At 43.8% G+C, this 23,313-nt stretch overlaps 1 protein-coding gene across 11 annotated transcripts in view; it reads right to left on the reverse strand.

The window, feature by feature from the left end:
• Positions 1-23,313, reverse strand: part of ncor1 (nuclear receptor corepressor 1) — a 235,101-nt gene that overhangs the window by 117,707 nt on the left and 94,081 nt on the right. For 9 of the 11 annotated variants that reach the window (XM_060912325.1, XM_060912331.1, XM_060912322.1 and 6 more), the window contains exons 12-14: positions 23,007-23,185; positions 21,912-21,966; positions 13,672-13,773 (exon numbers count right to left, since the gene is read on the reverse strand). In XM_060912325.1, coding sequence (XP_060768308.1) covers positions 13,672-13,773; positions 21,912-21,966; positions 23,007-23,185 — 336 coding nt within the window. Of the gene's footprint in view, positions 1-2,210; positions 2,419-13,671; positions 13,774-21,911; positions 21,967-23,006; positions 23,186-23,313 lie in introns of those variants that run through there. The other 2 variants (XM_060912329.1, XM_060912328.1) reach the window with 1 other exon arrangement.

Here is a 23,313-nt window from a genome sequence, read left to right on the forward strand (position 1 = left end):
GGGACAGGGGCAATAAGAGGCTGGAAAAGTTAAAGGTACAAAAAAGGAACAGCTGGAGGACCAAATTGCAACTCATTAGGTCAATTGGCAATAGGTCATTAGCATGACTGGGTATAAAAAGAGCATCTTGGAGTGGCAGCGGCTCTCAGAAGTAAAGATGGGAAGAGGATCACCAATCCCCCTAATTCTGCACCGACAAATAGTGGAGCAACATCAGAAAGGAGTTCGACAGTGTAAAATTGCAAAGAGTTTGAACATATCATCATCTACAGTGCATAATATCATCAAAAGATTCAGAGAATCTGGAAAATAACCTCTGTGCGTAAAGGTCAAGGCTGGAAAACCAAACTGGGTGCCCGTGATCTTCGGGCCCTTAGACGGCACTGCATCACATACAGGCATGCTTCTGTATTGGAAATCACAAAATGGGCTCAGGAATATTTCCAGAGAACATTATCTGTGAACACAATTCACCGTGCCATCCGCCGTTGCCAGCTAAAACTCTATAGTTCAAAGAAGAAGCCGTATCTAAACATGATCCAGAAGCGCAGACGTCTTCTCTGGGCCAAGGCTCATTTAAAATGGACTGTGGCAAAGTGGAAAACTGTTCTGTGGTCAGACGAATCAAAATTTGAAGTTCTTTATGGAAATCAGGGACGCTGTGTCATTCGGACTAAAGAGAAGAAGGATGACCCAAGTTGTTATCAGCGCTCAGTTCAGAAGCCTGCATCTCTGATGGTATGGGGTTGCATTAGTGCGTGTGGCATGGGCAGCTTACACATCTGGAAAGACACCATCAATGCTGAAAGGTATATCCAGGTTCTAGAGCAACATATGCTCCCATCCAGACGACGTCTCTTTCAGGGAAGACCTTGCATTTTCCAACATGACAATGCCAAACCACATACTGCATCAATTACAGCATCATGGCTGCGTAGAAGAAGGGTCCGGGTACTGAACTGGCCAGCCTGCAGTCCAGATCTTTCACCCATAGAAAACATTTGGCACATCATAAAACGGAAGATACGACAAAAAAGACCTAAGACAGTTGAGCAACTAGAATCCTACATTAGACAAGAATGGGTTAACATTCCTATCCCTAAACTTGAGCAACTTGTCTCCTCAGTCCCCAGACGTTTACAGACTGTTGTAAAGAGAAAAGGGGATGTCTCACAGTGGTAAACATGGCCTTGTCCCAACTTTTTTGAGATGTGGTGTTGTCATGAAATTTAAAATCACCTAATTTCTCTCTTTAAATGATACATTTTCTCAGTTTAAACATTTGATATGTCATCTATGTTCTATTCTGAATAAAATATGGAATTTTGAAACTTCCACATCGTTGCATTCCGTTTTTATTTACAATTTGTACTTTGTCCCAACTTTTTTGGAATCGGGGTTGTAAATTCACGCTGTGCTGTTATAGGAACATGATCCACTTCGGAGTGATATCACACCACCCTATAGAACATGTAACAGCACAGTGTGTTGTGTTTTATTCCTTATTTACAACAAACCTCAACTGAAATGCAGTTTAATTTTTACTTAAGAAAAACAACAACAACAACAAAGCAGACTAACTGAACAATTATATAGCCAACATTACTTTGAATCCCTTCATAAAACCTACGAAAGAAAGCTCCTGTCCCATGAGCGTTTCCAAAACCAGACACACCTCTTTGGCCTCATCCAATCAGCTTCATCCTGAAGTACTGTACACTGTTAAGATTTTGGCAGACCGCGCGTCAGTCTGTCAGTGCGTCTCGCCGTGCCAGGCTTACCCATAACCCCCCCCAACACAAACACGTCTGTAGAACACTCTTCTGAGATCACACTCCAGCAATACACACACAAGTACAAACACAAACCGCCGCAGCAATAAAAACGAATTTAAACACTTACGTTCCTTCAAATACAGACGTCACTGAAACGAAACTTCGTGACTAAACACAAATCAGTACATAAACAAAACATGCAACCAGACACAAAAGATTAAAAACAAGCACAGAGATGGTGAAAAAAATCATGATTGAATGATTTTCGCCGAGCTTTTTAAGATCAAAATTATGCGACCAAAAAAAAAAGGGTTACATTTTACTTTTTTTTTTTTTTTTAACCGTTTCAATCTTCCAAAAGAAATAAGCCAAAAAAAAAAGGCGACAAACACTTCAACGTCGGGATCCTGAACTCTACGGCGTCGGATCTCCTACCTGCTCCACTCTCTCTGTGTAAGTGTGTGTGTGTGAGCAGAGCAGCTCCATCCAGAGTAAATCAGCACACTTAAACTATCGAACATGGCTACCAGTGCAGGAACACAAACAGGTTTTAGCTGTACTGAGGAGGAATCAAAATATGTTTTGCTCTCTTTCTATCTCTTCTTTTTCCTCCCCCCCCAATGCAATCCCGGGAAATCAGCATGAAGCCCCTGTAGCAGGCAGATGAAAGATTCCTTGTAAACTGTGCAGCAATACATAAATCACACAGAGAGAGAGAGAGAGAGAGAGAGCACGAGAGAGAGAGATGAAGAGGGTGTGGTCTAAGAGCACAGTGCCTGCTTCTCATTTAACCAAAACACACACACACGGACATTTTTATTTTTATATATACACACATTATTCTCCTATAGCATTCCCCCCCTCACTCTACTCTACTCCAAGTTAACACACAGCTGTCATACAGGTATAGGTGTGCAAAAATAAAGGCACACTAGCTATAGTACATCCTGAACACTAGAGGGCTTGTAGAGACGTGCTAGTGTACGCATCACGAGCGAGACGTGACCACAAACGCCATACTGCACTTACACTGCTAGACATTACAACAATGGCCTAGCTTAAGACGTACAACTCGCGAAACTGTCGTTAATTTATGCTACAACCACGGTGCAAGAAGGAGAGATACCGCAGGTCATTCATACCTACTGCTGTCAGACTGTATAACATCTACAACTTGTAACGTAGCACCAATAACCTGTTTGTCGCTATATTTGCACTACTTCACCACTACTACCTCTGCCATCTCTCATCGATGCAATTATTATGTGCAATAATATAGGCCCTAAACTATTTTTATGCATAAATATTGTGTGTGTGTATACAGTGGTGCTTGAAAGTTTGTGAACCCTTTAGAATTTTCTATATTTCTGCATAAATGTGACCTAAAACATCATCAGATTTTCACACAAGTCCTAAAAGTAGATAAAGAGAATCCAGTTAAACAAATGAGACAAAAATATTATACTTGGTCATTTATTTATTGAGGAAAATGATCCAATATTACATATCTGTGAGTGGCAAAAGTATGTGAACCTTTGCTTTCAGTATCTGATGTGACCCCCTTGTGCAACAATAACTGCAACTAAGCATTTCCGGTAACTGTTGATCAGTCCTGCACACCGGCTTGGAGGAATTTTAGCCCGTTCCTACAGAACAGCTTCAACTCTGGGATGTTGGTGGGTTTCCTCACATGAACTGCTCGCTTCAGGTCCTTCCACAACATTTCGATTGGATTAAGGTCAGGACTTTGACTTGGCCATTCCAAAACATTAGCTTTATTCTTCTTTAACCATTCTTTGGTAGAACGACTTGTGTGCTTAGGGTCGTTGTCTTGCTGCATGACCCAACTTCTCTTGAGATTCAGTTCATGGACAGATGTCCTGACATTTTCCTTTAGAATTTGCTGGTATAATTCAGAATTCATTGTTCCATCAATGATGGCAAGCCGTCCTGGCCCAGATGCAGCAAAACAGGCCCAAACCATGATACTACCACCACCATGTTTCACAGATGGGATAAGGTTCTTATGCTGGAATGCAGCGTTTTCCTTTCTCCAAACATAACGTTTCTCATTTAAACCAAAAAGTTCTATTTTGGTCTCATCCGTCCACAAAACATTTTTCCAATAGCCTTCTGGCTTGTCCACGTGATCTTTAGCAAACTGCAAACGAGCAGCAATGTTCTTTTTGGAGAGCAGGGGCTTTCTCCTTGCAAACCTGCCATACACACCATTGTTGTTCAGTGTTCTCCTGATGGTGGACTCATGAACATTAACATTAGCCAATGTGAGAGAGGCCTTCAGTTGCTTAGAAGTTACCCTGGGGTCCTTTGTAACCTCACCGTCTATTACACGCCTTGCTCTTGGAGTGATCTTTGTTGGTCGACCACTTCTGGGGAGGGTAACAATGGTCTTGAATTTCCTCCATTTGCCCACAATCTGTCTGACTGTGGATTGGTGGAGTCCAAACACTTTAGAGATGGTTTTGTAACCTTTTCCAGCCTGACGAGCATCAACAACACTTTTTCTGAGGTCCTCAGAAATCTCCTTTGTTCGTGCCATGATCCACTTCCACAAACATGTGTTGTGAAGATCAGACTTTGGTAGATCCCTGTTCTTTAAATAAAACAGGGTGCCCACACACACCTGATTGTCATCCCATTGATTGAAAACACCTGACTCTAATTTCACCTTCAAATTAACTGCTAATCCTAGAGGTTCACATACTTTTGCCACTCACAGATATGTAATATTGGATCATTTTCCTCAATAAATAAATGACCAAGTATAATATTTTTGTCTCATTTGTTGAACTGGGTTCTCTTTATCTACTTTTAGGACTTGTGTGAAAATCTGATGATGTTTTAGGTCATATTTATGCAGAAATATAGAAAATTATAAAGGGTTCACAAACTTTCAAGCACCACTGTATATACACAGAGTCTACCTGTAATGTGCAATTTTTCCGAGCCTCTCAATAGACCCCTTCGCAGTAAACGTCATTCATACGTAAGAGGAAATTGCGCGCGCAGCCTGGACCCAAAAAAGACTCAGCGATGCCTAGTTGTTGCGTTTTTGGGTGTCAGAATCGTAGCAGTGATGGGGTTAAAATGTACAGAATTCCAGCAGGATCTCAACCATTCCAAAAAAAATCGTCGACGTCTATGACTACAAGCTATCAAACGTGTAGACTGGGATGAAAACACTATCAAAAATGCGCGGGTTTGCAGCGCCCACTTCATCACAGGTAAGATCAGACTATTTATTAAATCTCTCTTTTTTATTCTTTCTAGTCTTCGTTTATTGATGTAGCAAAATACTTTGGTAGCGTTTGTCTGATTAGCTGGGTCATAGTTACACAATGTAATGAATATTGTTAGCGTGTTAACTTAGCTTTGCATGCAATTTTGTTTGTAGGCGAGGTCTCGCTTGACTCAAGCAGTCCAGATTTTATGCCATCATTATTTGTGTATGCCGAAAATCATGATTTTAAAGCAAGGATGGAAAGGTAAAATTGTGTGCCCTCATTCTAAATGCCAACTTACGTTGACTGCTCTAACCTAGCTCCCGCCCCGTTCAGCTTCATTTCTGCTCTCTGCCTCTCGCTTTTTACGCAGCTCTGATTTCTCTTAGGGTGTATTCAGACCAGGATAGTTCGATAGTTCACTTGCTTTGGTCTGAACCAAATGTTTTTTTTATTTTTTCATTTTGGTGCGGTTCGCTTTCACACTGTACATTTTAGTAAGCGGACCAAAATCTGTCAACAAAGCCACGCGCCCTGAGGTCGTTCAGCCATTGGTCAGAGACGACACGCGCACAAAGCGTTAAGTTCAAAAGTAGTCATGGAGGCTTTCCGTGCTGTTATTCTTTTTAATGTCATCAAAGCTATATGTTTTTTCCAGTTTTTACTGTTTTCACAATTGTGCGATTACTATGCTGTTGTACAAGTAATTTATCAACGACGACGACAAAGGGCAAGGCGGCTACGGAGGATAGCGCTGATGAGCGCACATCATGTTGTGACAGTTCTGGCTCTTCACGCAATAGATGAATTTCTTTTTTGCGTCGCTAGTACCGCCACTTTTTGAAAGAATGTCCCTGATTTTAATGTAGGTCTGACGGAGTTTCTTCACTTTTAGCCGACATTGTTCTGGGGAGCGCGTGAACTCCTTCTCCTTCATTTTCTCACTGAATACAGCAAACACGTCGGCATTTTTGTGTGTTCTCTCCAAAAGCTCAGATATGTGGACATCTGCCCATATATCCACAAGGGTACGCGTTTCTTCCTCGGCCCACGTTTGCCCCCTACTCATTTTTTGTACTCTGTAGTCTAGCCTACCACTGGTTTGAATGACTGAACGACTGTTGTACGGTTCCCTTGACAACCGAAACAGTGTTTGCGCTTTGCGGTGGAGTGTCAAGACTTTGTTTCCCATAATGCTCGACAAACGACGGAAGCTCCCAAGGTACAAAAAAGCAAAACTGTCAGATTAGGTCCGGTCTGCTTTCACACCTCCAAAAGGTCCGCACCAGGGTTCCTTTGGTCCGGACCAAGTCCGACCTTGCAGCTCGGTCTCGGTCCGCTTGTTTGGTCCGGACCAGAGTTCGGTGGTTTGTATTCAGACCAACCCATAAGGTCCGGACCAAGGGAAATTTGGTTCGTTTAGTCGTTTGGTCCGGACCAAACAACGTAGGTGTGAATACGCCCTTAGCTGCGCTCTTTACACTATCATTCCTTTCATGCCATTACCTCCTGCAAATTGCTGTTTAGTGTTGGTATTTGCTGTTGTAGCTAAAGCCACATTGCCATCACATCACTGGCATAATTTGATTAAAACAAAATGAATATGAATGTCCCATTGTTAATCAAGTTGTACATGCCCGCACATAATCATATGCGTCATTCTATAATTAGGGGTACATCTCAAGTCCATGTGCTGTATTTGTCAATTTCACTAACTATTAACTTCAGCCAATGATCTTTTGTACATTAGCACACATTTCTCTTTTATATAATACAAAAAGTCAACAAATTACATCATTTTACTCTGCAAAAATGCATATATAATACTGGAATTTGGTGTTTTTATGCTGTCCGATTTTCCAAATGTCAGGTTTGGTCTTCATATTTACATTTTAAAAAAAGGTTTTTGTTTAAAATTTTTACAAATATTTATTCATGGTAATTATTATAATATGACAAAAGTGTTTAAAAGCCTAAAATGCTTTATATTATAAATTAAATGAAGAATTTTGTGTGCGTCCGAGAAACTTGTCAACTGTGTTACCCACTGAAACCCCCCCCCATAAATCGGCAAATGGTTTGGTCCTAAGTCATGTGACCAACATCATGTGATGTCATATCCTCTTTGGTGGGAAATTTGAAGACCATGTGGTAAGTTTTGAGTTCACCTCTTCAATATTTTCATCAATACTGTTGTATAGTCCTAGAGAGGGTTAATTGTCTGTCAGCTGCGTTGTCAACATATTCATATAAACCTGATTTAGAAATTGTATTTACAAAGTATACAGCTAAAGATAATAAAAATATGAATTGATTAAGGTCTTGTAGTGAAAGCTCTGAGGTCTGAAGTTAGCACAACACTCTCAGGCCAAGTTTACATTAGACCGTATCTGTCTCGTTTTCTTCGCGGATGCACTGTCCGTTTAGATTAAAACGCCTGGAAACGCCGGGAAACAGGAATCCGCCAGCGTCCACGTATTCAATCTAGATCATGTCTGGTCCGGTGCTGTGTAAACATTGAGAATACGCGGATACGCTGCGCTGAGCTCTAGCTGGCGTCGTCATTGGACAACGTCACTGTGACATCCACCTTCCTGATTCGCTGGCGTTGGTCATGTGACGCGACTGCTGAAAAACGGCGCGGACTTCCGCCTTGTATCACCTTTCATTAAAGAGTATAAAAGTATGAAAATACTGCAAATACTGATGCAAATACTGCCCATTGTGTAGTTATGATTGTCTTTAGGCTTGCCATCCTTCCACTTGCAAGTGGTAAGTGATATGCGCTGGGATCACACACACAGCGGCTCAGTCCCGAATCACTGCTCGTGCGCTATACTCGCGCGCTCTGTGAGCTGCGCAGGGCCGGAGTGCGCACCCTCCAGAGGGCACTCGCTGTTCAGGGCGGAGTGATTTGGAGCGCAGGATGCCTGCGGAGCCGAGCGTATCCGTGTATTGGCGTTGCTGTGTGCACGCTAATCGTTTTAAAAACGTTAATCTGATGATCCGCTGATACGGTCTAATGTAAACCCCACCTCAAAATGGCCGAAATGTCAACTGTGTTACCGTCAACTGTGTTACCCGTCAGCTATGACACAGTTGAGGAGGAGTATGTTTTTGTCACTTAATCTTCATATTGACAGACAAACAAACAGAATGATTTAATATGTTCAATTTGTTAAATAGGGCGGCACGGTGGTGTAGTGGTTAGCGCTGTCGCCTCACAGCAAGAAGGTCCTGGGTTTGAGCCCCGGGGCCGGCGAGGGCCTTTCTGTGTGGAGTTTGCATGTTCTCCCCGTGTCCGCGTGGGTTTCCTCCGGGTGCTCCGGTTTCCCCCACAGTCCAAAGACATGCAGGTTAGGTTAACTGGTGACTCTAAATTGACCGTAGGTGTGAATGTGAGTGTGAATGGTTGTCTGTGTCTATGTGTCAGCCCTGTGATGACCTGGCGACTTGTCCAGGGTGTACCCCGCCTTTCGCCCGTAGTCAGCTGGGATAGGCTCCAGCTTGCCTGCGACCCTGTAGAAGGATGAAGCGGCTAGAGATAATGAGATGAGATGAATTTGTTAAATAAGCTATGTTTCTCTGAAATTGTGTCTAAATGTTGTTTTAACAGTTCACCTGAATTCATCAGCTTATTTGTAGCTAAATTTAAAACAATAAAAAGCTCTTTTTATCCTAAAAAGTGTCCTCTTCTTCTTCTGCCCTGTCAACTGTGTTACTCCCGTCAATTGTGTTACATTGCCTGTCAACTGTGTTGCAAGTGTTTTTTGTGCTATAAATCTCTTATGTGTTTGATGAACTGTAAAATAAAAGATTGGGGATTATGTCTGGATAGGGAAGTCTTGTATAAGGAGGGAGAACAACTCTAAATTCGACGTAACAAGGATTTATGTTGAAAAAAAGTGTCATTCTGCATCACAGTGAACCATAAAATCCTATTTATGAAGCTCAAAATTCATATTTTCCATAACAGTTGTACAGATTAATTAAAAACATCTTGTTAATGGACTTAAGCACTTTCAAACAAATGTGTTTTCAAATGTGTAGTATTTTTATACATGTTTAATGTACGATTCGCACAGGATAAGTATTACCTATGGACCTCTGGTAATTCGCAATTACCCCCGCACCTCTGTGTTATTGTGTGGCGCATTCGGACGGGATAAGCAAAAGTCTGTAATTCACTGAATTTACAGACATTGTGACCGGATGTGTCGTACATTAATGGTGTGTTAATAAAGTAGGATGAAAACACAGTAGGCATAAGAATAGCACTGTATCCAAATTAAGAGAGGGGAAACGCATATGATAGGGATGCAGTATGTTTGCTCCACGCTCTCAAAATGAGAAGGCGGGGTCACTGCAAATGAAAACAGTCTCGAGATGACAGCGTGAGTGAACAGGCGGTTTACATGGCGCTGTTTACACATAGCTGGGTATTTTGCTAAACGAACATTTGTCTTCCCTCCGTTAACCAAAATATCTTCGTATTGCTGTATCATGGGGGTTAGCGTGGCTCCTTACCATATGCTGCCACCACCGTTCGAACTACGGGGGTACTCGGGGGATCCGAGATCCCCTGAAACAGACATGAGATCCCTTGAAAACATGATTTGGGAAATGTTGGGGGGGTCTCTAAAATATTGGCAAAATGATGTTTATTGACATAGCAATCGTGTGTAAAGGGAAGCATTTGCATATCCGAAGTGTTGTGTTTACATCAAAGATAAAATAAACCGATATGACAATGACTGCTGCTGCCGCCAGGTACTGGTTGTTGAGTAGCCTGACTGTTTTTTTTTTCTTGCGTGTGGTATCATTGTTGACGCGAGGTTGTTTTTTGAACATGCCAATGCGGACACGATTTCCCCTGATGAGTTATGACTTCAGACGCGATGCGTGTGTGGAGTCCGCGTGATATGTGCGCAAGATAGGCTTCTCATGTGTTTGGAGATCCGCGCTCTGAGACAAGCGCAAGCACCCCCCCCCCCAAGGGAAAAAAGGGACCCCCCCGAAAATATCGGCATAGTTCGAACACTGGCTGCCACACAAGCCATCCAGTTGAAGATTCTTCGTGCTTCTTGGAGTTCTTCTTGGAGCCGTTTCTGCTTATCTGGTTCAAATACGGGATAGGCCTACTACCGCAAAATGCTGTTTATCACAATTTCGCCCGTATCCTCCATTATTCACTCCAGAAAAGTACAAGAGACGCGCGTTTAATAATTACAAACACAGACATGCGCATTCACACGGGACTTGTATTACCACTGGACGTCTGTGTTTTGCCGAAACACAGTAGGTAATTCGCGGCGGAATTATTACTTGGCAAATTACGGACATGGCGCATTTGCACGGGACTAAGAACTCAGACATTCTCTGCAATTATTCCGAATTACCAGAGGTCCACAGGTAATACTTATCCCGTGCGAATAGGGCTTAAGATGACATAACATTTGTCCGTAACACGGTTGACAAAATAAACAATCAAATGTTCATTTTCATTAAAATATTTTAAAAGTGATTTAAGATTAAGCTTGGCAATTAATTTGTTTAGGAACTTGAGGGTATATACCATGGAAACATATAGGTTATTTATTGAAAAAGAATACTGAGATTTTGAGATTCTGCTTTACATGAAATGTACCCCTAATTATAGAATGACTCATATGCGTCTAAAGACTTGTAGGCACGAAGTTTTTCGTGGGTGTACACTGAAGTCGTGTCAATAAGGTACGAGTATATATCTGGCCATTGTATACCAGGGAACTTGCTAACATCGTCCGTCCACTCTTTAATTAAATGCGGATCCGGTAGGCGATGTCCACTTGTTAGAGTTAACTTATTTATGTAGCATTCTCGATCTTGTAACGACAATTGTTTGGCATAATCTGACAGCTCATAATGCCGGTCTATGGGCAGCGCCATTGTTTCTGGGTCCAGGCTGCGCGCGCATCCTGGCAACGGTCGGTTTGCTTACAAACATGTGAAAGGGTCTATAAGGCAATTTTTCTATACTTTTTCACGGTAGCTAATCCAAATAGCCCTTTGTATTTAATCCTTCGTTTGTCTAATTTTTATTTCAGTTTTATTTGTTATCTGTTTGACATTTTCTTGCTACTGTAACATGTGAATTTCCCCGATGTGGGATGAATAAAGTGAATCTAATCTAATTTAACATGACACTTTCTACAACCTCTTAGAAGACAATATGTTCAGAGAACCTCATATGGTTTGTTCGACAGATCATTTCCATGCCTCAGGCTTGGAGAAGTCCAGGGGGTGGAGCTGGACCTGGACCTAATCCGACTGATCCCTAATTTACTTCTCCAGCCTGTGACACACTCAACTGTCTATACTTCCTGGACTTTTGGCTCAACTCTGCCCATCCAGGAAGAGCTCCTGAAACACCTCATGACATTTCGATCAAGTTTTCCGAAGGACTACTTTATAAACTCGTACATCTGAAAGATGAAAATAAACATAGGGCGTCTGTAAGCATTTCGGTTGCTAAAGATTATCGCACAGTGCTGCTGAATTCACAAATCTGACTGATCAGAAGGTGCCGGACAATTTTCTAGAACAGCAGCTCTGACGGTTTCCTGCATTAATGCACTCGTACCAAAAAATGATCCTGTACACAGTTTACACAGAGACTTGCAGGCTGGATGCTACACAAACATTTGGAAACATCTGCTTTTTTGGAAGGAGTCTCCGGTGTCGACGCTTTATAAACGGTCAAACCAAGGTAAAGCTGGAAACTTTGCAGGTTTGTCTGGAACATGGCAAGCTGCGTTGGTTTTTTTTTTCTCTCTCATTAACCTCAATACAGAAATAAAAGTGAAGCTGGTAGGGGAATGATTATTTACTGCTGCTGACGTGGAAGGGATAACAGGAACTTGTTCCAACATTAAATACATCTATAAATGGATTAACAAGTAGAACTACGGTGTAGGAAGAAGAATAAATGTCAATGTTTCAAGCCTTTGACGATAAAATGACTCAAAATGGCCATCACCAATATTACGAAAGAGAGAGAAAGTGAGCAGGAGAGGGGGAGAGAGCATGCGAGCGAGCAAGAGCACACGAGAGAGCGAGAGCAAGAGAGAGAGAGAGCAAAATGCAAGAGAAAGAGCAAGCACGCGTGCAAGCGAGAGAGCGAGCACGCGAGCCAAAGTGCGTGAGCAAGAGCGTGCAAGAGGGAGCGAGAGAACGAGAGACAGAGCATAAGCACGTGAGAGAGCGAGCAAAAGCCCAAGAGTGAGAGAGAAAGTGCAAAAGAGAAAGCGCAAGAGAAAGCGTGCATGCAAGAGAGAGAGAATGTGAGAGCACACGAGCCAAAGTGCGTGAGCAAGAGCGTGCAAGAGAGCGAGCAAAAGCCCAAGAGAAAGAGTGAGAAAGTGCGAGAGAAAGCGCGAGAGAGCAAAATGCAAGAGAAAGAGTGAGAAAGCGCGAGATAAAGCGCGAGAGAGCAAAATGCAAGAGAAAGAGTGAGAAAGCGCGAGATAAAGCAAGAGAGAGAGAATGAGAGAGCGCGAGAGCACGCGAGCCAAACTGCATGAGCAAGAGCGTGCAAGAGGGAGCGAGAGAATGAGAGACAGAGCATAAGCATGCGAGACAGCGAGCAAAAGCCCGAGAGAAAGAGTGAGAAAGTGCGAGAGAAAGCGCGAGAGAGCAAAATGCAAGAGAGTGAGAAAGAGAAAGCAAGAGAAAGCGCGCATGCAAGAGAGAGAGAGAGAGAGAGAGAGAGAATGAGAGCACGCGAGCCAAAGTGCGTGAGCAAGAGCGTGCAAGAGGGAGAGAATGAGAGACAGAGCATAAGCATGCAAGAGAGCGAGCAAAAGCCCAAGAGAAAGAGTGAGAAAGAGAGAAAGCGCACAAGAGAGAGAAAGCGCCAGAGCACGCGCGAGAGAGAGCAAAATGCAAGAGAAAGAGCGAGAAAGAGAAAGAGCGAGAGAAAGCACGCATGCAAGAGAGAAAGACAGAGAGAGAGAGCACGCGAGCCAAAGTGCGTGAGCAAGAGCGTGCAAGAGGGAGCGAGAGAATGACAGACAGAGCATAAGCATGCGAGAGAGCGAGCAAAAGCCCGAGAGAGTGAGAAAGTGCGAGAGAAAGCGCGAGAGAGCAAAATGCAAGAGTGAGAAAGAGAAAGCGCGCATGCAAGAGAGAGAGAGAGAATGAGAGCGCGCAAGCCAAAGTGTGTGAGCAAGAGCGTGCAAGAGGGAGCGAGAGAACGAGAGACAGAGCATAAGTACGCAAGAGAGCGAGCAAAAGCCCAAGAGAAAGAGTGAGAAAGAGAGAAAGCGCACGAGAGAGAGAAAGCGCCAGAGCATGCGCGAGAGAGAGCAAAATGCAAGAGAAAGAGCGAGAAAGAGTAAGCGTGCATGCAAGAGAGAGAGAACACGCGAACCAAGGTGCGTGAGCAAGAGAACGAGAGACAGAGCATAAGCACGCAAGAGAGCGAGCAAAAGCCCAAGAGTGAGAGAGAGAGAGAGAGAGAGAGAGAGAGAGAGAAAGCGCGAGAGAAAGCACAAGAGAAAAGAGAGAAAGCAAACGGAAGCAAGAGAGAGAGAGAAAGAAAAACACCACCTGCACCCACAATTCAGCAGCAAAACCCATATTCATGCCGGTGTAACGCACTCTTTCTGACTTACCTGGTTCCTCCGTCGTCGGCTGCCGTAGTTGCGTCGGACCAGTGTCTTATAGTTCTGGCTCTTCTTGGTCAAGTAGTAATACAGTACACAATCTGAGACACACTGTAAATTAAGCAGAAAGCGTGAGCATGTAGATGATTGATTAGAGGGAAAACACACACACACACACACACACAAAGAGCTGCTCAATTACTGATACAGTCGTACACAAGTCACTTATTAGACAAAGTTAACCCGATGAACCTGAGGCTACTTTCAGAGAAATTTCACCACCTTTACTTTTAATCTCTTATTTTGATCATAACTGTAGATGCGGTGGCCACACATGCCGGATCTTGTTTTGTTTTTTCCCTCCCCAGAACAGTCTATAATATCCAGATCTTGCATCATTTGATATAATACTTGCGCATTTTTTAACATTAACCTTTACATCAATGAATAAAAGAATAAAGCGTCTTATGAAATTGTTCTGTTTCTTAAGGCTGTCGGAATTCACGTTAATCGCTGCGATTAATTTAAAATATTTAACACGTTAAAATAAATTAATGCAATTAACACAGCTACATTTTGTTTACTTCCTGTGTGGGGGCTGATCAAATGACACGGATGCCGCAAAACGTCGTCCTAGCCAGAGACGATCCCGAGCTAAAGATGGAGACGAACAGTGAAGGAGTTTTGGGTAGAAAGTTTCGATATCAAAAGTTGCCCAGCAGAACCATTGAGAAAACAAAAGTAGTTTGCACAGCTTGCAGAGTCGAATTCAGTTAATCACAGAAGCACCTCATCTTTAAAATATCACCTTCACGCAAAACACCCTGTAGATGGTGAGCATCTGTACTGCTCACCAGTCTACATTATCGAAGTGTGGTACTCGTGGACGAATAACAAAACCAGCAAGTGAAAAGTGACATTCCATGTCCCAACAGCCAGCCGCTGTGTCCGGGGATCAGGTCGTCGAGGCCCCTGCCTTCGACTGCCACCCAATCCACATTGCACCAGTCCCCTACTGCTACCTCTGTGGGTGGTGAACCCACAGGAGGTCGGGCCCACGTCACCTCTTCGGGCTGAGCCCGGCCGGGCCCCATGGGCAAAGGCCCGGCCACCAAGCGCTCGCATACGAGCCCCAACCCCGGGCCTGGCTCCAGGGTGGGGCCCCGGCTGCGTCATCCCGGGCGACGTCACGGTCCTCGGATTTTTCTCCATAGGGGTTTTGGTGAACTGCTCTTAGTCTGGCCTGTCACCTAGGACCTGTCTGCCTTGGGAAACCCTGACAGGGGCATAATGCCCCCGACAACATAGCTCCTAGGATCATTCAAGCACACAAACCCCTCCACCACAATAAGGTGGCAGTTCAAGGAGGGGCTAACCCTATGGTCATGAGCTTTGGGTAATGACCGAAAGGACAAGATCGCGGATACAAGCGGCCGAAATGAGTTTCCTTCGCAGGGTGGCTGGGCGCTCCCTTAGAGATAGGGTGAGAAGCACAGTCACTCGGGAGGAGCTCGGAGTAGAGCCGCTGCTGCTCCACATCGAGAGGAATCAGCTGAGGTGGCTCGGGCATCTTTTTCGGATGCCTCCTGGACGCCTCCCTGGGGAGGTGTTCCAGGCATGTCCCCCCGGGAGGAGGCCCCGGGGAAGACCCAGGACACGCTGGAGGGACTATGTCTCTCGGCTGGCCTGGGAACGCCTCGGTGTTCTTCCCGAGGAGCTGGCCGAGGTGTCTGGGGAAAGGGAAGTTTGGGCTTCCCTGCTTAGACTGCTGCCTCCGCGACCCGGTCCCGGATAAAGCGGAAGAAGACGAGACGAGACGAGCAAGTGAAAAGGCTACCAATGGATAGCTAAAAACTTCCGACCCATGAGCAGTGTTTTCTGCATATGCAGTCTTGCACGCGTGCTCGCTCTCGCTCGCTCTCTCACCTTGATTTTGAAATCAACCGACACTTTATAGGCCCGAGTTTTCTTTCTCCAACTGCATAGTTCTGTGTTTAAAGATGCTATTAAACAATGGTGTCTGAAATATACAGCGGTGCTTGAAAGTTTGTGAACCCTTTAGAATTTTCTATATTTCTGCATAAATATGATCTAAAACATCATCAGATTTTCACACAAGTCCTAAAAGTAGATAAAGAGAACCCAGTTAAACAAATGAGACAAAAATATTATACTTGGTCATTTATTTATTGAGGAAAATGATCCAATATTACATATCTGTGAGTGGCAAAAGTATGTGAACCTCTAGGATTAGCAGTTAATTTGAAGGTGAAATTAGAGTCAGGTGTTTTCAATCAATGGGATGACAATCAGGTGCTAGTGGGCACCCTGTTTTATTTAAAGAACAGGGATCTATCAAAGTCTGATCTTCACAACACGTTTGTGGAAGTGTATCATGGCACGAACAAAGGAGATTTCTGAGGACCTCAGAAAAAGCGTTGTTGATGCTCATCAGGCTGGAAAAGGATACAAAACCATCTCTAAAGAGTTTGGACTCCACCAATCTACAGTCAGACAGATTGTGTACAAAGGGAGGAAATTCAAGACCATTGTTACCCTCTCCAGGAGTGGTCGACCAACAAAGATCACTCCAAGAGCAAGGCGTGTAATAGTCAGCGAGGTCACAAAGGACCCCAGGGTAACTTCTAAGCAACTGAAGGCCTCTCTCACATTGGCTAATGTTAATGTTCATGAGTCTACCATCAGGCGAACACTGAACAACAATGGTGTGCATGGCAGAGTTGCAAGCAGAAAGCCATTGCTCTCCAAAAAGAACATTGCTGCTCATCTGCAGTTTGCTAAAGATCACGTGGACAAGCCAGAAGGCTATTGGAAAAATGTTTTGTGGACAGATGAGACCAAAATAGAACTTTTTGGTTTAAATGAGGAGTGTTATGTTTGGAGAAAGGAAAACACTGCATTCCACCTTATCCCATCTGTGAAACATGGTGGTGGTAGTATCATGGTTTGGGCCCGTTTCGCTGCATCTGGGCCAGGGTGGCTTGCCATCATTGATGGAGCAATGAATTCTGAATTATACCACCAAATTCTAAAGGAAAATGTCAGGACATCGGTCCATGAACTGAATCTCAAGAGAAGGTGGGTCATGCAGCAAGACAACGACCCTAAGCACACAAGTCGTTCTACCAAAGAATGGTTAAAGAAGAATAAAGTGAATGTTTTGGAATGGCCAAGTCAAAGTCCTGACCTTAATCCAATTGAAATGTTGTGGAAGGACCTGAAGCGAGCAGTTCATGTGAGGAAACCCACCAACATCCCAGAGTTGAAGCTGTTCCGTACGGAGGAACGGGCTAAAATTCCTCCAAGCCGGTGTGCAGGACTGATCAACAGTTACTGCAAACGTTTAGTTGCAGTTATTGCTGCACAAGGGGGTCACACCAGATACTGAAAGCAAAGGTTCACATACTTTTGCCACTCACAGATATGTAATACTGGATCATTTTCCTCAATAAATAAATGACCAAGTATAATATTTTTGTCTCATTTGTTTAACTGGGTTCTCTTTATCTACTTTTAGGACTTGTGTGAAAACCTGATGATGTTTTAGGTCATATTTATGCAGAAATATAGAAAATTCTAAAGGGTTCGCAAACTTTCAAGCACTACTTTGTGATTATTCTATATTAATTTGGTGATTTCACATTTAAAAATATGCATTATAACAAGCTTTAGGCTTAAGAAGAGAAACAAGTTTTTAATTGCGATTAATTCATTGAAAAATGTGTGATTAATTAGTTAATTTTTTTAATCGATTGACAGCCCTAGTTTTTATCTATCTATCTATCTATCTATCTATCTATCTATCTATCTATCTATCTCACTGTACAATCATTTCATACACTGTAAAAAAATTTAAAACTGAATTTGAGGAGAAAATTACTTGATACTAGTAAAATTATCTTTCTGCATGGACCGATATTTTTACTTGCTAAGACATCTTGGAATAAATTGGTTGCAATCTAGAACTAGCTTTAATAATCTCAGAACTGGTGTCTTGTATTCTACTAATAGGAAATGCGAGATCGTTTCAACTATATTCAAGATATTTCACTTGCTAAGACATAATTTTTTGCAGTGTAATAGTGAGGGGAGACTGTCTGGAATCTGGAAACATCAGAACCATGATGGTGGGAAACTCTATAACTAAGCAATGTGCAAAAGTATGTGCTTAGTATCCAACAGGGGGAAAAAAAATGTAATCGTTTTATTTGCTGTGAATTCAAACCTGGATTGCTCGATAACACTTTGTCACACAGAGAAACACTTAGTATCGTTGGAAATGGTACGTTCTGCTCCGCTGTGTATTTGGGCACGTAGTATGTTGCGAAACAGTAGGGACTCCGTGACTTACTCAGCTGAGACGCAGGAGTGTGAAAATGGGTAAAGAAATGAGTAAAGATTAGATCTGCCTAGATAACGTGATTACTTCAGCATGTACAGATACTGTACAAACGTGACTAATGTTCTTAGAAAGCTCCGGTTCCATGCTTTCCTCCGATACATGGTTTCATATCTGTGCAGTGATGAGTTCATGAGTAATGGCTTTCTATCAGAGCAAATCAAGAAAACAGTGCTGCAGTGATCTACCAAGCCCGTTACTGATTATTTTCCCATTACATCAACGTGAAAGGGCTTGAAAGAAATAGTCCAGTGTTCTCATACTAATCTCTACTGACACCATCTGCAGCACATGTGATTCTGATAGACAAAAACAGACACGTTTCACTGGACTGAGAAAATAACAGAAGACCTTTCTGAACTCCAAATTCACTCTTAAACGTGAAACGCTCACTCCTGACGCGACCCGATCCAAATAACGCGAAACTACTTTCTCAGAAGGACAAAACGGTAGTCAGGTTACAGAGCGCATGGAGACCATCAAACCTTCAGGAAAGCGGATATTGAGGTATTTCACCCACGTGGCCAAGTCATGTGATGCTGCCATTTTGGACGGCACGGCTCGAATCAGTTTGAATGCGAGGAAGGCGACAAACGAAAAACATAAAAGAAAAAGGAGCGAGATGCAGAAAACACCTTCACTATCCAGCGACGTAGGGCATTTATGGCCCTTTTCCACTACCCTTTTTCAGCTCACTTCAGCTCACTTCAGCTCACTTCAGCCCGACACGGCTCGCGTTTCGACTACCAAAAACCAGCACGACTCAGCTCGCTTCAGCCCTGCTTAGCCCCTAAAACTCGCACCGTTTTGGAGTGGGGCTGAAGCGAGCCAAAGCGAGCCGAGTGAGGCTGGGGGCGTGAGCAGACACTCCCCTGTGCACTGATTGGTGAGGAGGAGTGTCCTCACATGCCCACACACGCCCCGCGAGCGCGCTGGGATCTGTAAACACCGTAAACCCGGAAGAAGAAGAATTATGAATTACGAGAATTTCTGAAGCCTTATGCGCCTCGCCTCATCTATACGCTCTTGCCAGTATCTGTCCGCGTTGTCGGTGACAACAAGCCACAGCACCAAGACCAGCAACACTAACGACTCCATGTCCTCCATGTTTATTGTTTACTATTCGGGTCGTGAGACTACCGCTTAAAAGCTCACTGATGTCACTGTTTGCGCTGCTTAACGACATCACCTGACGTCCACCCACTTTCGCTAACTCCACCCAATGTGTCCACCCACTTCCAGCCAGCACGGTTCAGCGCGGTTGTAGTCGAAATGCAACTCCAACAGCCCCGCTCAGCTCGACTCAGCACGGCACGGCTCAGCCCAACTCAGCCGCGTTTGTAGTGGAAAAGCGGCATTACAGGGCAAGCAGAGGGAGAGGTATTTGCAAAAATTGAGGTTAGCAGGCTTAGAGAACGACGTTTACCTGCTTCCACCAGGATTGTTCACTGACGTACGGAAGTACACGAAGCCCTCGTCTTTACCTGACTTCGGCCCACATGATCTGTATACCTATGTCGTTAAAAACCCATCGCCATACACAGGTATTGATCTGAAAGCGTATAAGAGTTTGGATGCCTACAAATATTGTGTGTCAGGCTGGGTCACATGCCTACATCAGCGGGTCGTCCCTGGAGCTGGTGGTCGCCATCTTATTACAGCTAAGGTTTGTTCACATTTTCATTTACTTTTAGTCCTCAGGATAAACAAAATGTTATTAAATGTCATTGAAATAACTTCTTAGTCTGTTGAGACATGGCCCGTTATAAATTTGCTGTTACCAGGCAATGACCAAGAGCTGTATTATTAGGGTCGGTGTAGTTGTAGCAGTGTACTAGCAGCTAGCTGTTAGCACTAGCTAATGTCAACAACATAGTAGCTAGTATGTTACTGTAGCAATGTTTACGTTCAGTCATTTGGATGACTGTTAAAACCTTTCAGTCTCAAGTTTTTCCTTTACTGTATTTACTAGTTTACGGAGCTAGCGCGCTAGCTCGGGCAGGCTGGGAGCGAGCGCGCTAGCTCGGGCAGGCTGGGAGCGAGCGCGCTAGTTCAGTAAACTAGTAAATACAGTAAAGGAAAAACTTGAGACTGAAAGGTTTTAACAGTCATCCAAATGACTGAACGTAAACATTGCTACAGTAACATACCAGCTACTGTTGTTGACATTAGCTAGCTTGACGTTCAAAATGGCGGACACCGGGGCGTCACGTGACCCTGTGACGTCAGGTGAAATACCTCAATAACCCCAACCCCAATTAGACACGTTAAAAGCTCTATAAGAACGGCCTGTCGTATAGATCAATTCACGGTTATAACGTAACGCTTGCAGTAGAGGTCTGCGCGGGTCGGATTTTTCAGTCCCGCTCCCGCCCGCATTGTGCAGTCCCACTCCCGCCCGCATTGTGCAGTCCCGCTCCCGCCCACAAAAAAATTATGATTTTCAGTCCCGCTCCCGCCCGCGCCTGCCATATTTTGTCCCGCTCCCGCCCCCGCCCGCAAATCCCGCATGATGCAGACGTTCGCGTTATTTCTCAGGAAAGTTCTTGTCTTGACACAGCGTGATGGTGCCCCGCCCCCTACTTTGAGTGGATTTCAGCATAAAAATCTACAGCTCATGTTGTTATTATTTACCTTGTTTTGGAATTCAGCATGTACTCTCTCTAATAACAATAACTAGTGCTGTCAGACAATTAAAATATTTAATCGCGAATCACACATTTTTATCATATGAGAAACAATTGCAATTCTCTGATCAGCACAAAAAAGTGAATGGGCTTGCTTTGTAGCACCAGTGTTGTTGTTTTTTTTTTATTGCAAAGCAGAGTTAGTAAGAGAAGTGAATTGATTTTCTGCTTGCGTTAGTCTACAACTATAGTCAGAGAGACATGTTACACAGTGACGGTAGGCTTGACTCAGTGCTATCCCAGAAATCCTTCCTGTAATATGCAAATTTGGCCGCCTCTAATTGGACAGCCAAATTTGCATATTACAGGAAGGATTTCTGGGATAGCATTGAGTCAAGCCTACCGTCACTGTGTAACATGTCTCTCTGACTAAAGTTGTAGACTAACGCAAGCCGTAAATCACTTCACTCGCGGTTCTTTTGCTCACTGGGTGTGAACCGCGAGTCATTACAGTGATCAAAGGATTTCCTGTTAGGGTGATCAATGGCAAATTTAAGATGCTATTCCACTGGCAATCTGACTCTCTCTACAAATTTAGGCATCTTAAAATGTTATTATTGCCAAATAAAATATCCAGCACAAATTATATATGATAGACATAAATTAATAATTTATACATTTTATTTCAAATACATTTTTAGTTAGCGGACTGCAGCTTAGCACCGCTCCCGCCCGCATGCGCATATGTGCACTTCCGGTCCCGCCCGCGCCCGCAATGAGCTTTCAAAATTTGTCCTGCACTGCACTGCTTTGCGGCGGGTCCCGCGAGTCCCGCGGGACTCCCGCGGGAGTGCAGGGCTCTAGCTTGCAGTTCTTGTTTCGTTTCTGAATTCTTGTCAATGGTAACCGCAGATATACTTCAAGATAAATGTTAGGTTGGAAATAAACTAGTGTTTCTTATGATCTAGAAAATCAATGACACTTCAGATCTGAACATTAACCTTAAGCATTACAGGAGGAGCCTTTATCTGAGGTCGGAGTGAAGTGGCAGCACTGTGGTTTCAGAGCTGCTGGTGGGTTGTGGCTGCAATAGCTGTGTGAGTGAGTGAGTGAGTGAGTGAGTGAGAGAGAGAGAGAGAGAGAGAGAGAGAGAGAGAGAGAGAGAGAGAGGAAACCTGCCTGCACAGACAGGAAGTTCTCACCTTTCGTTCAAGATAAGAAGCAATAAGGCCAAAGTTCTTTGGGTGCTGCACAAATCTGCAAAGCAAACATAAACCAGAGTGATTTTTTTTTTTTTTTTTAAAAACCCAACTGAACAGAACAAGCTGATTCGTTACAAAAGAACACAGCATCCAAAAGTAGGAAAACAATTAGCGGGTGCATGTGTGTGGTCTATCCCTCAGTCGTTATTCCCCTCAGAGTTATGTCTGGCCCATAAAAATGCTCTCCAGCCCACAGAACTCTTCATAATGCTAACCGGATCTAAGATGAAGCTGTGTGCAGTCTTCCCTGGCTTTGGAGTGCGAGCTCTTCCACCAACTGATTTGTGGCGAGCTCTATTAGCTCGAAATTCCATGCAGTGTGGTCAGGACGCATTACTGCAGCATAACATATGGGAGGGAAGGAGATCAGTGAGACTGTGGGAATTAAACACTGCTTCTTCTCTCTTCTTGTCTGTGACTTTAGCAGTGTGCACAGTAGAACTATATAAACTCATGTAAACCTCGAGGATAAAAATACGGCAACGGATTAATGTAATCTGAAATCTAAAAATCAAGCTGAGACCCCCGGACAGAAGATTAGCCTACTAATGTGAGACTGGGGGAAGGGGGCGAGGCTTCCAGGTAATATCCGAGAGAAAGAGAGTGTTCAAAACAACTGTCACTCATTCTAGGTTCATATCTTGACTGGCTCATCTGCTTTTTTTTGTATGGATGAGCATTTGTGGTTCAAATCAAATCAAATCAAAGTCTTTCCCACGCCATGTGGCGCATAGGGCGGCGCCGATCTCCGTTTCCATAGCCTTCGGCCTCTCGTCTATTGCATAGCTAGGGTTACAGTGTGTGTGTGTGTATGGGGGGGGGGGGGGGAGTCCTCTGGTAACCGCGAGAGTTTGACTCTCCACTCGTATCTGTATTGCAGACGGCAGTAGGTACCATTTTTACGATGGTCTTTGGTATGACCCGACCGTGAGTAGAACTGTCGCATTAGTGGTTAGTGAAGGAATAATACGACAACTGCCATTAGTGTTCCAGCGTGTGACGAACCCAAAGCCCACCAACCCTGTTTGTACTCACTTCTCCTTAAAAATCTCCTTCTCGTGCTCAGTCCAGACGTTCATGAACTGGCGAGACTTGTAGACCTTCATGGGGTCATCCATAAGTCCGTTCATGTTGATGAACTTCACGCGCCTCTGCTCGGAGTCGTACATCATGGGAGGGATGACTGATAGCTGCCTCATCTGCTTCTCGTTGTTCTGATGGGTTTTAGTGGGAGGAGAAGGGAAGGAAAAAAAACAAAAAACATCCAGGATTAGTCGGTTTGTGACATTAGGTACAGACAGAGCGATAGTGACTCACTCAAGTGCTGGAAACGTTACACCAG

Source organism: Neoarius graeffei, chromosome 28, assembly GCF_027579695.1.
Source record: "Neoarius graeffei isolate fNeoGra1 chromosome 28, fNeoGra1.pri, whole genome shotgun sequence".
NCBI lineage: Eukaryota > Metazoa > Chordata > Actinopteri > Siluriformes > Ariidae > Neoarius > Neoarius graeffei.